The sequence below is a fragment of the Mobula birostris genome, chromosome 26 (genome assembly GCF_030028105.1).
Source record: "Mobula birostris isolate sMobBir1 chromosome 26, sMobBir1.hap1, whole genome shotgun sequence".
In the NCBI taxonomy this organism is placed as follows: Eukaryota; Metazoa; Chordata; class Chondrichthyes; order Myliobatiformes; family Myliobatidae; genus Mobula; species Mobula birostris.
In genome coordinates this window covers 16,257,903-16,274,669 of record NC_092395.1, presented here as the reverse complement: position 1 = coordinate 16,274,669, position 16,767 = coordinate 16,257,903, and the positions used below count along the sequence as shown (strand labels likewise).

Sequence of the window (16,767 nt, the reverse complement as noted above, 5' to 3'; positions counted from 1 at the left end):
GTTAAGAATATCTACAAGTACACCTGCCAGCTGATCTGCACCGGGCCTAAGGATATGTCCAGGGACATTTGGGGCTGATGCTTTCTGTGGGTTTACCCTCAGAAGATTCAACAGTTCAAAGTCAAAGTACATTTATTATCAAAGCATGTGTGCAGTATACAACCCTGAGGTTCGTCTTCTGCATAGACAGCCACGAAACAAAGAAAACCAAAGCAAATTATGGAGCCTATTCAACGAAAAACATCAACCCCTCTCCCCAACACGCGCACAAAAAAAATCATGCAAGTGGCAAAAAAAAGTGAAAAACAAAGAATATAAAACATAAAATTGAAAAGTTCAGGCATAGTCAGTTCAGCTCAGTTCAAATCAATCCAGTGCTGTGTCAGTCATTATCTGCGGGCTGCCCGATCAAAATCGCCCAAAATAGCAACAGAAAAAGGAGTGACCAGAAACCAGAAACACATCATAACGAGAACTACAGAGTCCAATCCACAAACCTTGCCCAAGACCCAGAACTCCAGCACCATCCTCTGGCAGCATTGAGGGAGAGAGAGAGAGAGACCATTCAAATGCAGGGACCTTCCTTCAGCTGCAGCGAGTGGGAGGGAGGGAAGAGGCCATCACATGCAGACAACATTCTCCGGTGGCAACAAGTGAGAAGCTGGTAGTCAGTGCTGAACATCTGTTTGCTTCAAAATGTGCATAATATGTGTTTAGCTCATCAGGAACATCTGCAATTCAAGCTTGCGTGTGTTACTTAGAATGGAGCATGCAGGTGTCCACCAGAGCCAGCTGCACTTGACCTTTTAGACATTCGAGGTTGCACGTTTGAGAAGCGCCGAGCCGATTTGGCGAGATCGAGAATGGCTTTGACCTTGCGGTCCGGGTGTGCCGCTGCACTGGGTCCCAGGACCTAGAGCGGGGAACTACCCGGTGCTTGGAGAATGTAAATTTAAATGCTGGCCCAGATAGATTGGAAGGCCTGAGTGCAGAGGCAAGGGCTGGGCTGGTTTTGTTCGCCCTCCTGCGATGTTCCTTCCTCTCTCAGGTGGCGGCCATCTCTGTGAGTTTCGTGGCGTCTTTGCCCCGCCAATACGATGAACCTGAGATTGAGGCTTGGGCCTACTACTTCATCTGCTCAGGAGGTGGGTCTAAAGACTCAACCTGGTTTGGAATGCTGCCGTCTGCATCTATTGTTTTCATGGTGTGTGTGTGTGTCGTCTGCGTCTAATGTTTTCATGGTGTGTGTGTGTGTGTCGTCTGCGTCTAATGTTTTCATGGTGTGTGTGTGTGTGTGTGTGTGTGTGTGTGTGTGTGTTTTCCCCTCAATCTCCACACCGTGGTTATGGTCTTTCTTTTTCTTGTTTGGGTTCTTCAGGTTTCTTGTTTTGTGGTTGCCTCTAAGCAAACAAATTTCAAGGCGTATAGTTTATACATTCTTTGATAATAGGTGTACATTCGTCTGATTCGATTTGAAGTTTTGTCAGAGAATGTTCAGCATATTGCATCAGAGCACTTATAGAGAATGAACACCATGAGGGGAATGATTATTCAGGCTGTTGGATAGAGGGATTATTTTATGCATAATGGAATGCTAACAACAACCTGAAATAGCGAAAAACATTCAGTCTTCAGTTTCAGAGATGCCCTTTTTACCTCGTCCAACGTCATAACAGATAGATCTGCTACAGCATGATAGTTACGCTCACTAGAAACCTCGTGTTAGAGAAAGTCGCATCATAACAGAACCGACTGTAATTGACTTCAAAGCACATAATTTAATGCTTTTCCTGATTGCGATCACCTTCTAACCAATGTGGCCTGCATAATGCAAGCAATGTTCCCTAATCCCATCAATCATGTTATGAGAGCACACGTTACAGCAGAACCACCTGCACAAAGAATTATGGAATCGTCGCTGCTATAAGGCAAAAGGAAGCTGTTCAGCTCATTTTGGCACTACCATTTAATCCCTTTCTCTTGATCTTCCTGCATTGCTTTATCTACTTTTTCCCCATCGAGTACTTATCCAATTCCCATTTGAAAGTCACTATTCAATCTCCTTCTACTGACCCTTGAGACAGTGCTTTCATCAGGTTTTTAACAATTTCCTTGACCCTGGTGAACCCCTGGGCATGCAAGTAGGCGAGACCAGAGCTCAAGGCCTAATGTTCAGGGTCCTGTCATCGATGAGTCCAGAATTTCAAGTGCCGGAGGTCGAGGCCCTCGTTCGGTGTCATCAACAAGTCCTGGGGTCAATATTGAAGATCAAAGCCTGAAGGTGGAATGGAAGTCAGAATGTTCAGACTCGAGGGCCAAGGCCCTGGGTCTGTAAGTCTGAAAGTCTACTGGGGAGGCCGAAGGCCCGGTGTCTGTGAGTCCACGTCTTCTGAAGACAGCTTGTCTTGAGGTTAGAGAACTGCCCGTGTCCGTGTGTTTGTGTGTGTGTGTGTGTGTGTGTGTGTGTGTCTGTGTGTGCGCGTGTGTGTGTGTCTGTGAGTCTGTGTGTGTGTGTCTGTGAGTCTGTGTGTGTGTGCGTGCATGCGTGCGTGCGTGCGTGTTTGTGTGTGTGTGTGTGTGTGTGTGTGTCTGTGTGTGCGCGTGTGTGTGTGTCTGTGAGTCTGTGTGTGTGTGCGTGCGTGCGTGCGTGTGTGTGTGTGTGTGTGTGTGTGTGTGTGTGTGTGTGGTCAGGGGGTTGCTGGTTGTTTTATTGCTGTTCCATTGACATTGTTTTACTGTGTTGTCCTGCAACCATGGCGGGCATGCTATGTTGGCGCCGAAGGTGAGGTGCGACTTGCAGCTGTCCCCAGCACATTCTTAGGTTGTGTTGGTTGTCAACACAAACGATGCATTTCACTCTACGTTTCGAGGTACATGCGATTACAAAAAATGAATGAACCTGCAAGAAAAAGCAGGTTGAAGCACCAGTTAATATAAGGAAGATGGCATAACTTCCTTCCAATATCTGGTCAGCACCTTCTTTTTTTTCTATCTCAGGCAGACAGCAAGAGCTCAGTTTCCCCATCGGCTTGCTATAGGTTTCTAGTTTTGTGGTATTAATGTAACAGCGTAATGTGTGACAGAAAACAGAACTGCAGTGAAGTTGCTTTTGAAATGCTTCATGCAGGCAGTTTTATCTGTTACACGGACTCTTAAGACAGTTTTGTTATAAATTATGGGATTATTGCAATGATGCAACCCAAGTGCCATTTGCATACAAGGCTCGCTACCAGCTAACGTGGCGGTGTCTCACGCATTTCGCTGTGCAACCTTGACCATTAGTATCAATGGGCCAGTCAACCATGAGGAACCACAAGGTTGTCCAATCAGATCTGCATGGGTCAGCACAACCTTTGTGTGGGAGCTGGGTCAAAGTTCAAAGTTCAATTTGATTATCAAAGTATGTATACAGTTCTTTTTCTTGGGCCCTTAGCTCCCAGTGCAGCATATGCCATTGATAACCTCCTGTCTCCATCATCCTCTGCAAGGTCGCTGGTACGGTTGGAGTTCACCAATGTTTCTATAATCCATTGTATCTGCAATACAGGGGACTGGGCTATACAGCTTCACCAGGGCCCTGTGTGCCAGCCTTTCACATTTCTACCCCTCACGACAGGGACGTAGGGTTGGACTTTGACAGGCAGGTATGCAGAGTGCTACTTTAAGACCATGTGCTTCATCTTCTTGCAAGCATTTATGTGAAAATAAAGACATACAATAGGATTTTTGAAAAACTATACATAACAAAGACTGACAAACACCCGGTGTGCAAAGGAGGACAAATTGTGCAAATAATAAATAAAAACAATAGTAACTAAATAATTCTGAGAAAACGAGTTGTAGAGTCACTGAAAGTGAAGCCACCGGTTATGGAATCAATTCCCAGCTGAAGTGAGTCAGGTTATCCACACTGGTTCAGGAGCCTGATGTTCGTAGGCAGGAACTGTTCCTGAGCCTGTTAGTGTGCGACCTAAGGCTCATGTACCTTCTGCCCAAAGGCAGTAGAGAAGAGAGCATGCCCTTGATGATGGACGTTGCTTTCCTGTGGCAGCGCTCTTTGTAGATGTGCCGAATAGTGGGGAAGACCTTTTCCTGCCATGATCCGGGCTGTAGCCACCACTTTCTGTAGGCTTTGAGGTTGACTGATGGGTCAGCCAACCATGAAGAATCACGAGGTTGTCCAATCAGATTCGCACCGATCCACACAGATGCGCAGCCTTGCAGCTGGATGGATATGGTAGTTGCAAGACAGAAGTAGTAATCTGGCTGGTTCTGCATTTGCCAAGACCTGGGTTAATTTGACATGCAACGAATTCACTAGAGATGTTGGGTTGGACCCGGGACTTTCCTGTTTTGCAGCAGTCAGAACGGGGAGGTTCACACAGCCACAGAGTCAAGAATGAGAATTTAATTAAATAGTTTTAATGTCTGCTGCCTAATCAGCTCACTATGTCAAACACTCCGTTCCTGGAGGATGTCCTTTTTTCAGTGATCTTGGCTGAAGATTATGCATTGAGGCAATAATGGCCCTCTCAAAGTAAATATCGGAAATTGTGCAAACATATAAGCAAAACGGTTTGCCTGCCAGAGTTTGTTTTCTTCTCCCAGGCCTTCTTGTTTATGTGAAATGTGTCCCTTGTGGAGGTTAGCAGGAAAATACATTTTCAGCTACTCTAAATTCAAATCATTTCTAGGGGGGATAAAACTTGGTCAGCAAAGTGTCCCAGAGTCCCAGGAAGAAAAAAAATTGACGGGACGGGAGCGGGGCTGGGAACAGCGCTCCAGCGGTTAACAAGTCACCCGATGACCCGTTCTCATTAACCAACTCTGACACCCTTTATAATTCAGTCACAACCATGTTCCGATTTTGTTGATGTTATTTAAGCAAAACACTTGTATGTTAACTATGTGCAGTCACTAATCAGGATGGAGCTAGTTTTAAATCTGGTATTTATGGTATATTTTCACTCATTAATCCAGCTACAGCAAAATAAAATGACTCCCTCAGTCTCAGCTACTTCAAAATGACAATCCTGTTAACGCGATTTTTTTCTCCCTCTCTTTAATGCAAATCACAATGATTTGTTTGAGGCAGAACAGGACAGCCGCAGAATGTCTGTTCCTACTACACTATAATTAATCCGCCCTGGCAGTGGGCAGGGCCCCAACAATCTACCCCACGTTACTTTGATTGACATTTCGCTTCCCCTAGCCTCACATTGCAGATGCTACGCATGCGTAGCGATATGCGCTCCCAGTGCCTGACGGGATCTGTAGTTCGCAAATCCGCCAATGTAATTCTAGATACCCATACACAACCACAAATCCCAGTAGCCCCTGGGCCAACCAGAACAGCAAACCGCAAAGAGGACCCGGCCAATCACAAGGTAAGTCTATTTTCTATTGGCTAAAGCGTGGGTGACCTCGGAGCCCCACGTGGGAGTATCGGTGCGTGATTGGTTGGGAATTCAGGATTGTGTGTATCCAATTGAGAGAATTCTCAAAGATGTTGCAAAGAGCAGAAGAGGCGAGGTTTGCAACAGTGAGCCTGTGTTTCATTGAGTAAAACGAGCCAGTTCTTGGAATATCATCCTTGATCAGATCACTTCTTCTGAAACATGGACTTTATTTAGTGGGGTCTTTTTGTTCATTCCTTTCAAGATACTTTCATTGCGCAAAGACATCGCTTAAACCCCGACGGCAGCGTCGACTTTATAACATTTTGAGTTAGGATCGACAGAGGTGGACTGTGTACATGTGTGTTGTTCGATGGACATCACAACATCGTGTTCCTTTGTACAGTCCTGGATTTGCCCCAGCCTCGATACGCGTCCGGAGTTGATCTGGATTTCTTGCTGATCTTCCTTCTGCACTGTGTATTTCGGCGATGTGATCTAGAGTTGCATCTTGCCAGGGATGGTTCAGTGGTGAGAAACCGAAAGACTTTTGTTTCCCTTCTGGTGATGTTTCGAATCTGAATTAAAACCCCCGACGTCTATTTCGTCCCCCTACTCCACAGAAGTCCGTTTTGGGAACATTTTCTCTGTGTGCGCTCGTGTGTGATTTTTGTTTTAATTGAAAAAAGGACGGTGGGGGAGTGTTGAGAGGAACAGCATCCAAGGATGTATCCACAAGGCAGGCATCCCGTAAGTACCAGTTCACTCAACAACGTTGTAAATCATACTCGAATGAATATCAAAGATCTCAGCTATATTCAATGTTATGTAAAGTGAACACACGGGGAAGGAGTCCTTTGCTCAATCTCTATCAATTCTGACAGGGACCTTACACATTCCAGAGAGAAATGAATTTATTTAACTAATCATGTGTCGAAATATGTTTTGTTTTCCAGTCCTTGTAGTATTAAACATGAATTGAGCCCTGTTTTGTGATCACTGCAGTTGCAAATTCCTTGTGTAGTTAAAGGAAGAATTATGCTTTGTTACGGAAGATCTGCCTTTTACAGGCCCGGTTTAATTACTTGTGGGGGAGGGGAGGGATGTCCTAATCCCCGGACTTTCAGAGTACGTGCAGGGTGACGACGTTAATCGAAGTATCCTGCCCACCTCCCTCCATGTAAATACTGGAGAAATTATTTCTTTTGTGGGACGGGGGGCTGATTTTATTTATAAGCGCAGGGAAATCCAGCAGATGGCAATGGTTAGTGACATTTCCGCAAAGCTTTAGTTTATTTCCGTTTCTATCTTGAGTTAATCGCCTTGTCAGATGTAACCAAAATATCGCGGAAAAATAACTTTGTCTAATGAATGTTACACATGTAATATCCAAGCCTTGGAATGTAGAGCGCCGGATATTCCACAAATTATTTAACGAGCAGGTTGCTAGGATCTAGAATTTGAACCTCCGAAGCAACAGTGATAGGTGAACCAAGAAGTAAAACTGAGGAGGGAGACCTCAAGCACTTCGTTTGAACGAGATGAAACGCTGGATCAGTGATTTGAGTTGACATTGAATTGCCTATAGGTTCTTCCCGAGTGATTTACTTCAGAAGGCTCCAAACTTGTTGGGCAGGGATGTAGCGAGTCTAAAGCTTGTGTATTACAACCTGCGTTTATGTAGCACTTTCGAAAACGGCAAATTTGTGAAAATGATGCTGGAAATCATTGGGATTGATTAAGAAAGGAATGGAAGGAGCAGGTTTTCTGCAGCACGAGGAGAAATGGAGAAAGAAAGGCCCACCAGCATCTTTTGAAGTTTCTGTCTGAGGGTAGGATTGATCATGTTATAGAGAGAAAGATGCCCACGGAAACAGGCCTTTCAGCTAAAAGACACAGGAGCAGAACTAGGCTATTCGGCCCATTGAGTTGCCTCTGCCCATCTATCACGGCTAATTGCAATCCTTTACCTGGGTGAAACTGAGACAGAGGCTTCCCAAATGCGTCGACACATCTTTGGCATGAGTTTACAAGTGAGATATCAAAAGGGAAGGCAATTACTCCTCAACCCCATTCTTCTGCCTTTACACTGCAACCTTTGACACCCTTAGTAATTAAGAACCTATCAGCCTTTGCTTTAAATATACCCAGTGACTTGGCCACCACAGCTGTCTGTGGCAATGAATTCCACAGATTCACCACCCTCTGGCTAAAGAAATTCCTCCTCATCTCTTGTTCTGAAGTAGCGTCCTTCTATTCTGAGGCTGTGCCCTCTGCTCTCGGACACCCCCACTGCAGGAAACATCCTCTCCACATCCACTCTATCTCAGCCTTTCAATATTCAATAGGTTTAAGTGATATTCTCCCCCCCACCCCATTCTTCTAAACTCCAGCGAGTACAGGCGAAGAGCCATCAAACGCTGCTCGTATGTTAACCCTGTCGTTCCTAGGATAATTCTCGTGAACTTCCTTTGCTCGTTCATTTTGCACGAATTCTTCATTAATCCTGGTCTTCTATTCTCTCCACATTCTCTTCAAGCCACTCTCCCACAGTGTAAGACTCACCTATGCACCAGTGGCTAGTTCACCGACTAGTCTTTGTGAGTGTATCCAAACACCTGGATGAAGCCCATACGGTTACAGGAAGAACATGCAAACTCCACACTGAAAGCATTTGAGATTGGGTGTGAGCCCCGATCTCTGGTGCAGTTTCTTTTTAAATATGAGTTGTGCTTTGAGTGGATCAAAATCAAGGTTATAGGGTTGGCGAAGAAGCGCAGTTGTGTACTATGAAGGCAACAAGGTGCTGAGGTTGAAGGTGCAACGGCTGCGATTCTATAGACTTGAGAGGCTCTGTGCCTGCTTCTGCTTTGTATGAGTGAAGGGGTTGCAAAACCAAGGGTTATTACATTGAGTAGCTGTTTAAGTGGCAGGTGGCACACGGTGTGCCAGGGAATGGGACACAGTGTGAGCGAGGAGATGGGCAGAAATTTGAGTGCCATCAAGTTTGTGTGGAACAGAAGGAGAGCCCAGTCGAAAAGTGCACTGGAACTGCCAATTCCTGCGTGGTGTGGTAGCATAGCAATTGTTGCAATGCAATTACAGCACCAGTAATCCAGGTTCAATTCCCACCACTGTCTGCGAGGAGTTTGTACGTTCTCCCTGTGACTGTGTGGGTTTCCTCCAAGTGCTCCAGTTTCCTCCCACACTCCAAAGAAGTATGGGTTAGTAGCTTAATTGGTCATATGGGTGAAATTGGGCACGCAGGCTCATTTTGCCAGAAAGGCCTGCTATCAGGATGTACCTCTTTTTTTTAAAAAAAACACAAGAATCCTAGAGTTAATAGGAACCCACATGAGAGCACCAGCAGCTGACTAGCTGAAGTGGTCAAAGCAGACTCCACTGACACATGAGACTGAAGGTACAGGAATCTGGAGTATTTAAAAAAAAAATAACAGCTGCTGTAGGAACTCAACAGGTTGGGCATCATCTGAGCGGGCGGGGGGCAAACAGATGGTCAATGCAGGGTCTCAACCTGAAATGCCACCATCTCTTTGCCTGCAAGGTAGAGTTCGAGATTATTCTTCTAACACCACAAGCTTTTCACTTCCCCTCACCAGTCTTTGCAAGTGTCCAACAACAGTTGAATTGAATTTAGATCCGATTGTCTTCCCGCCTCCAGATACAGAATTAAATTTATTTATCGCGCGTGCATTGAAATATACAGTGAAATGCGTCATTTGTGTCAACAACCAACACTCATAAGGATGTGCTGGAGGCAGCCTGCAAGTGTTGGCACGCGTTCCGGCACAGGGTAGCATGCCCACAATATTCTGCAGAGCAACACAGCGCACAATGAAGCAACAGTGACAGCAAAACAAGCCCCTCCCTCCCTCCCACCTACTGCCCGCACACACGAACAGTCCACCAACCTTCCCCCAACCCAGTGCCATTTATCTTGAGTGTTGCAGCTGAAACGTAAGCCTCTGAGAGCTGAACTGTAGTGGGAGAGGGGCGACGGAGTAACGGAGTGCCGTAGTCGTGTCTTGGGAAATGCTGTCTGTCTTGTGTTCCCACATTGCCCTGAACCGTTGTGCAAAAGTGGAATTCTTTTCATCTTGTCAGTGCTAGTGAGGTGTGAAGGAAGGAAAGACCCATTACCCTGATGACTGCAATGACAACTACAACAGCCTCCACTTACAAAGTGCCTTTTAAGTGGAAAACTGCACTCCTCTGTGGTGTTATCGAGCAACTCAGCCACTTAGGAGGAGACGCAGTGGCGGATGAGCAGAAGATTAGTCAAAGGGTTAGGCTTTGACACAGTTCACAAATGAGAAAGCAGGTTTGAGAGAGGGAGACTCTAAAGCTCGGGGCCATGGTACTTGAAGATAGAGGTGAAATGATTAAATTTGAGGGGCCAAAGCTAGAAGAGTGACTATATAGTGTGGAGTTATCAAACTGGAGGAGATTAGAGGCAGGAAAATGAAAAGTTGTGGATGGATTTGAAAGCGAAGGTAATTTTAAAGTTGAGTATTCAGATGAATGCGAAAAAGTAAGTTCAAAGTACGTATATGTCACCATATACTACCCTGAGATCCATTTTGTTGCAGGCATTCACAGTAGAACAAAGAAATACGATCAAATCAATGAAAAACTACTCGCAGACTGACAAACAACCAATGTGCAAAAAAAAAACAAAACTGCAAATAAAGTTCAAATTTATTATCAAAGTATGTACTGTATATTCACAATATACTACCATGAGATTTGCTTTCTTGCAGAAATTATTTTTATTGTGGGATAGTTTGTTATTTATTTTTAATAATAATAAATAATACCGAGAACGTGAGTTGTAGAGTATTTGCAAGTGAGCTTGTGGGATCAGTTTAGTGTTGAGATAAATAAAGTTATCCGCACTAGTTCAGAAGCCCGATGGTTGAAGGATAGTAACTGCTCCTGAGACGGGTGACATGGGACGAAGGCTCCTGTACTTTCTTCCTGTCTGCAGCAACAAGAGGGAAGCATGGCCTGGATGGTGGGGGTCCTTGATAATGGGCAGGGCTGATGGGTGAATGGAATCCTCTTTATCCTCATGCACTTGTCGCAAAAGAATAAGAAGTCAGATGCATCAAAAGGCGTATGCAGAAATTATCATTGAATGTTGTTTTCTTTATCACACAGGCACCCCATCAGCCGGGACAACCATTTAAGTTTACGGTGGTGGAGACGTGCGATCGCATTAAGGAGGAATTTCAGTTTCTGCAGGCACAGTACCATAGGTAAAACAATTATTAACAGCGTTGCAAAAAGGACTGGCATTTACTTGAAACAGTTAGTTTGAACTTGGGTTGCTCATTTTGTAAAGCTGGAACTTGGGATGACTCAGTTGCTTTTCTTTAAAAAAAAAAAGACCCTTTACTGCATCGGGATCATCTCAGGTTTGGTGATGAAGGGTCTGTCCCAGCAGGAATAAAAGAATATTGGAAATAATATAATGTAAATGAGTTAACACAGAATGTTGGAATTTGACAGGCAATACCAGAAAAGCAATGGTAACTTTTTAAAATATTAGCTCATCTTCCAGCTATTCTGAGATTGATGGGCTTTGAAATGCTTGGCATTCTAATTTGAAGGAGAAAATAAGTTTCAAAATCCATGATTTTGTATTGGCCAGTTGGATTATGGCTTCTACTGGCTTCAGGAATATTGTTGCTACTTTTTAAATGTGTGTTAGATGCTTCAGAATTCTAATTACTCTGCTCAAATGGATCACTGGAATGATGTGTAAGGGAACGGGGATTAGAATTTCTCATCCTTATTTTGAGTGAAGGCAGTAACTTGGGTTCCATTTGGAGAACCAAACTCTCTCACTGGGATAATGTAGCCCAATAGAGCAGTACTGAACACTTCTTGGTTTTTCACTGATGATGTCCTTTTGAAGATAAAATTGTGAGGCACAGGCTGTGTTGCTTGCAAGTTTAGGGCATAGAGCATGAGAATCGGATTTAATATCAATGGCTTATGTCATGAAATTTGTTGTTTTGTGACAGCCGTACACTGCAAGATAATAAAAAGCACTGCAAGTTAGAATAAGAAATAGATTGATATTTATTTATTTACTTATTGAAATACCGCACAGAATAGGCCCTTCTGGCTTCGAGCCATGTTGCCCAGCAACCCCCAATTTAATGTGAGCCTAATCACGGGACAATATACAATGACCAATTAATCTACCAACCGGTACGCTTTTGGAGTGAGAGGAACCAGAGCACCCGGAGGAAACCCACGGGATCACGGGGAGACCGTGCAAACTCCTACAGGCAGCGGTGGGAACTGAACCCAAGTCACCTGTACTGTAATGCGTTTTGCTAACCACTACACCACTGTGCTGCCCATAAGATAGATTAATAGTTACAGATAGATATTAGTGCTAAAAGAGTGGGGAAAAAATAGTGAGGTAGTATACAGGGGTTCATTGTCCGTTCAGAAATCTGATGGTGGAGGGAAAGAAGCTGTTCCTAAATCACTGAATGTGTCTTCAAGCTCCTGTACCACCTCCTTGATGGTATCAATGAGAAGAGGATCTGCCCTGAAGGGGGGGGGGGGGGGTCCTTAACGTCAGATGCTGTCTTTTTGAGTTATCACCTTTTGAAGATGTTGGGGAGACTAGTGCCCATGGTGGAGGTGGCTGAGCTTGTAACTTTCTGCAGCTTTTTCTGATCTCGTGCGGTGGCCCCTCCATACCAGACGAAGAAGCAACCAGCTAGAGTGCTCTCCACAGCACATCTGTAGAAATTTTCTGGAGTCTTTGGCTACATGCAAAATCTCCACAAACTTCTAATGAAATATCGCTGCTGTCATGCCTTCTGTGTAATTGCCTCAGTGTGTTAGGCCAAGGATAGATCTTCAGGGATCTTGAAACTGCTCACACTTTCCACTGCTGATCCCTCGATAAGGACTAATTTCAGTTCCCTCACTGTCCCCTTCTTGAAGTCCACAATCAATTCCTCATCATTCCTGATGTTTAGTGCAAGGTTGTTTTGACGCCACTGAACCAGTTCATCTGTCTCACACTCTTGCCTTTCTCCTCACTGCCTTCTGAAATTCTGCCAACAACAGTTTTGTCATCGGCAAGTTTATACGTGGCATTTGAGCTGTGCGTAACCACACGGCCGTGGGTGTAGAGAGGTAGAGAGGTCGAGCAGTGAGCTAGGGATGCGTCCTTGTCCTTGAGGTGCGTAGGTACTGATTGTCAGTGAGAAGTTATTTTGAATCTGCATTGACTGTCGTCACCCAGTGAGGAAATCAAAAGTCCAGTTACAGAGGAATGTAAAGAGACACAGGATTTGTAGTTGGTGAGTCAGTGCTGAGGATATGATGGCATTGAACGCTGAGCTGTAATCAATGAACTGAATCCTGACATGGGTGAGTGGACTGCCAGTGAGATTGTATCTGCTACTGTGGTGATAGACACAAATTGTAGTGGCTCCAGGCCCTTGTGTGGGTAGGAGTTGATTCTGGCCATTACCAACCTCTCAAAGCACATCATCATGGTGGACGTGAGTGTGGCTGGGCGATGGTCGTTGAGGCAGCTCAGCTTGCTCTTTTGGGCACCGGTATGCTCATAGCCCTTTTGAAGTAGCTGGGAACTGCTGACTGCAGCAGTGAGAGATTGAAGAATAGAGCACTACAGCACAATACAGGCCCTTCAGCCCACACGGAGGACTGGAAGTTAGCAAGGACATGGGAGCAAACTCTAGACTGGTGTCATATGACGTGGGTGATCATGGTCCTTTGACCATGATGCGTCTTGGCAAATTATTTCTGCAGAAGTGGTTTGCAATTGCCGCCTTCTGGGCGGCGTCTTTACAGGACAGTTGACCACATCCATAATCAATACTCTTCAGTGGTTGTCAGCCTGGCATCAGTGGTCGCATAGCTAGGACTTGTGATATGCACCATCCACAACCTGTGCCTGTGGCTTCACAGGACCCTGACTGGGGGGGGAGTGGTGCTAATCAGGTGCTACACCTTGCCCAAGGGTGACCTGCAGGCCAGCAGAGGGAAGGAGCGCCTTACACCTCCTTTGCTAGATGCGTACCACCCACGTAAAGGAAATAACCCTGTCTAATTCAGGTGGAAGAAGCAGGCCAGTAAATCCATTGAGTCCATGTTGACCCTTAAGAGCAACCCAATTAGTCCCATCCCCCTGTACTTCCTCTGCAGCACATAGATTCTTTTTCCATGAAGCACTTCCCCCAGTTCTTTTGAAAGTTGCTGTTGAAACCACCTCACTGCCTTTCTCAAGCAGTGCGTTCCAGATCACCCCAGCTTGCGACATAACAACATTCTCCTTATCTCCCCAGTGGTTCATTTGTCAACTTTATGCCCTCTGATCTGCACTCCTGCAAGCAGAAACCAGTTTCTATTTATTCTGTCGAAAGCCTTTGTAATTTTGTACGCCTCTATTAAATCTCCCTGCAACCTTCTCAGCTCTGAGAAGAACAAATGCAGTGTCTCTGGCCTCTCGGAGCATTTCACAATGATGCATTGATGTCGAATCGCTAAAGATGCTCGATGACACTGCTGTATAAAACGCTCTGAGCTTTGCCTTCATGGTTGATCTGAACCTCCTTGATTGGATTACTGTGTTGTAATTCCCGACAAGTATCCATTATCTGCTCTTTATTTACAGCTATTTATGGGTGCCAGGAGCTAATGCAGATCAGCTTTAACCTGTTCAGTGCTGAATTCTATTATTTCTGTACACAGTTGTGTTTGTGGTTACTTAACCAGCAAGGTCGATGAGGGTCACATTGTTGTGATGTGGTCTTACTATTGTTAAGACAACCAATATGGGCGGCCGATGGGAAACCTGTTATTACAGTTTTAACATGGTTTGAGACTTTATCACATAGGAGCAGTATTAGGCTATCCGTCCCATCGAGTCTGCTCCACCATTCAACCATGACTGATTCATTATCTCCGTCATCTCCATTCTTCTGCCTCCCCTCCATAATATTTGATACCCATACTAATTGAGAATCTATCAACTTCCACTTTAAATACATTCAATGTCAAGTCAAGTCGAGTCAAATTTATTTATAAAGCACATTTTTAAAAGCAACCCATGTTGACTAAAGTGCTGTACAAACCATAACAGGTAGCTAAAATCACAAATACAAGAAACACAGATATAAACGATAAGGCACACAGCTTATAGGCACAAAATAAACAACACATGAGCCTAGGCACAAGCCAAAAATCAGCTACATGACTATGCCTTCACAGCCATCAATGACAATGAGTTCCACAGATTCACCACCTACTGGCTAAAGAAATTCCTCATCACCTCTGTTCTCAAGGGATGTTCTTCTATTCTGAGGTTGTGCCCTCTGGTTCTAGACTCTCCCAGTATATCAAATATCCTCACCACATCTACTCTGACTAGGCCTTTCAATATTTGTTAGGTTTCAGTGAGAAATCTCATTCTTTAAAACTCCAGCAAGTACAGGCCCTGAGCCAGCAAACACTCCTCTTTCAGTACTGTACGAGGAGCACATATATAGCTAGGGTACCTAAGACTTTTGCACAGTACTGTATTTGTCAATGTGGAGTGGAGAGCAAGTTTGTAAATCTGGCAGGAGCAAAGGATGTTGGGAGAGACAAGGGTGGAGCACCATGGGAGGGATGTGGGACAGGTAGCGGGGAAGGAGTGCCAGGGGTGGGGGGGAGGGAGTGGTGTGGTGTGGGTAAAGACACACACAGCCTTGAGACACCAGGCAAGGTTATTTGATTCTGAACATTGGTTTATTGATCGTTACAGAATGTCTCCCTGGTGCTTCCTGCTCCCTCCTCTCTAACTTCCCCTTTTTCCCAACCATGATTCCCCTCTACCTGTCCCCTTCCCACTCTCAGTCCACAATAAAGACCCATATCAGAATTGGGTTATCATCACTCACATATATGGGAATTTTGTTTGTGCCAGCTGTATAGTACACTATATGAAATGACTACATTTCATTTTATATATACATACACACACACACACACACACACACACTTGTTGTCTTAGGTGGCTGAGGAGGTCATTGAGTATACTTAAGGCAGAGGTTGACAGATTCTTGATTAGTGTGGGCATGAGGGTACGGAGAGAACGCAGGAGATTGGGGTTGAGGATAAATGGATCAGCCATGATGAAATGACGAAGCAGACCCGATGGGCCAAATGGCCTAATTCTGTTCATGTGTCTTAGGGTCTTGACCCTTCCAAACCTGGAATCATTCTCGGGAGCTTCATTTGGACTCTCTCCAATGCCTGCCCATCCTTTCTTCACAGTACTCCACATGCAGTCCGACCAATGCCTTGTAAGATACATCCTTGCTTTTATATTCTAGTTCTTTTGTAGTATTGGATGCAATTACAAGGGTCTGGCACTTCAGACCAGATCTTAAATCCATTCAACTTGTTGCTAGAAGGAGGATCTGTTTCTCGAGTGAAAGCTAATGAATTTAATTTGGGGTTGTTTCCAGAGGTGATATTAGTTTTGCCGTACAGAGTTACGTGCCCTTGGAGGTGGCACCGATCCAGCTGAAAGGCATTAAGCTGGACTTTCTTGTACCAGTGTGCGAGTGTGATCCATTTGTATGCCAACTGTGCCCCATCTCCCCCCCCCCCCCCGATGGACTGGCTATGCTTGGTTAGCTTCTGCTGATGGAATCGAGATCTTTAATAGGTTTGAAATGAATTTCCCTGTAAACAGTAAAACGGATTACATCTTAAAAGGTTGTTTCACTTCTGTAACGATTAAGATGACTAGAGAGTAAGGCGATTGGTTTGTGGTTTACACTGAGAAATGGCCAAGTTTAAAAACCGGCAATAAGAGTCTAGGGATGCTTATGTAATTGAAAAAGATATATCCATATTCGGTTACTATGTTCAGTGACCCTGATGAAGAGGAATAGCAGACATTTTGTATAAAAGTTAAAAATTTGGATGTAGCAGAATAGTAGATGGCTTTGCAAAATCCCTGAACACCTATAAAAGGTCTGTGGAAATTAAAGTGGAATTAGATTTGCTCATGGGGTTAAGCAGCGTACTTATTAAGAACTGGGTGATTGGCTTAAGGGTGGTAGGAGAGAGCGCTGAGCGCCTTCTGTGTTTTAAATAAAGACATACAATGTAGCCTTTGTTTGTTAGATAAAGATTAGCTTTATTAAAGATTACATTTATTTGTCACATGTATATTGGAACTTGCAGTGAAATACATCATGTTCCGTGAAATCAGCAACAATCGCATTGAGCAGCCCGCAAACATCACCACACTTCCAACACTGACAGAGCATGCCCACGATTCACTAATGCCTCCGGA

The 16,767-nt window shown here is 44.6% G+C and overlaps 1 protein-coding gene across 6 annotated transcripts in view; it reads left to right on the top strand.

Annotated features, from left to right (window-relative positions):
* The first annotated feature begins 5,505 nt into the window (after positions 1 to 5,505).
* LOC140188241 (transducin-like enhancer protein 4) overlaps positions 5,506 to 16,767 on the top strand; it is a 270,566-nt gene continuing 259,304 nt past the window's right edge. For all 6 annotated transcript variants that reach the window (XM_072244330.1, XM_072244328.1, XM_072244327.1 and 3 more), the window contains exons 1-2: positions 5,506 to 6,146; positions 10,578 to 10,675. In XM_072244330.1, coding sequence (XP_072100431.1) covers positions 6,123 to 6,146; positions 10,578 to 10,675 — 122 coding nt within the window. In that variant the 5' untranslated portion in view covers positions 5,506 to 6,122. The remainder of the gene's footprint in view (positions 6,147 to 10,577; positions 10,676 to 16,767) is intronic.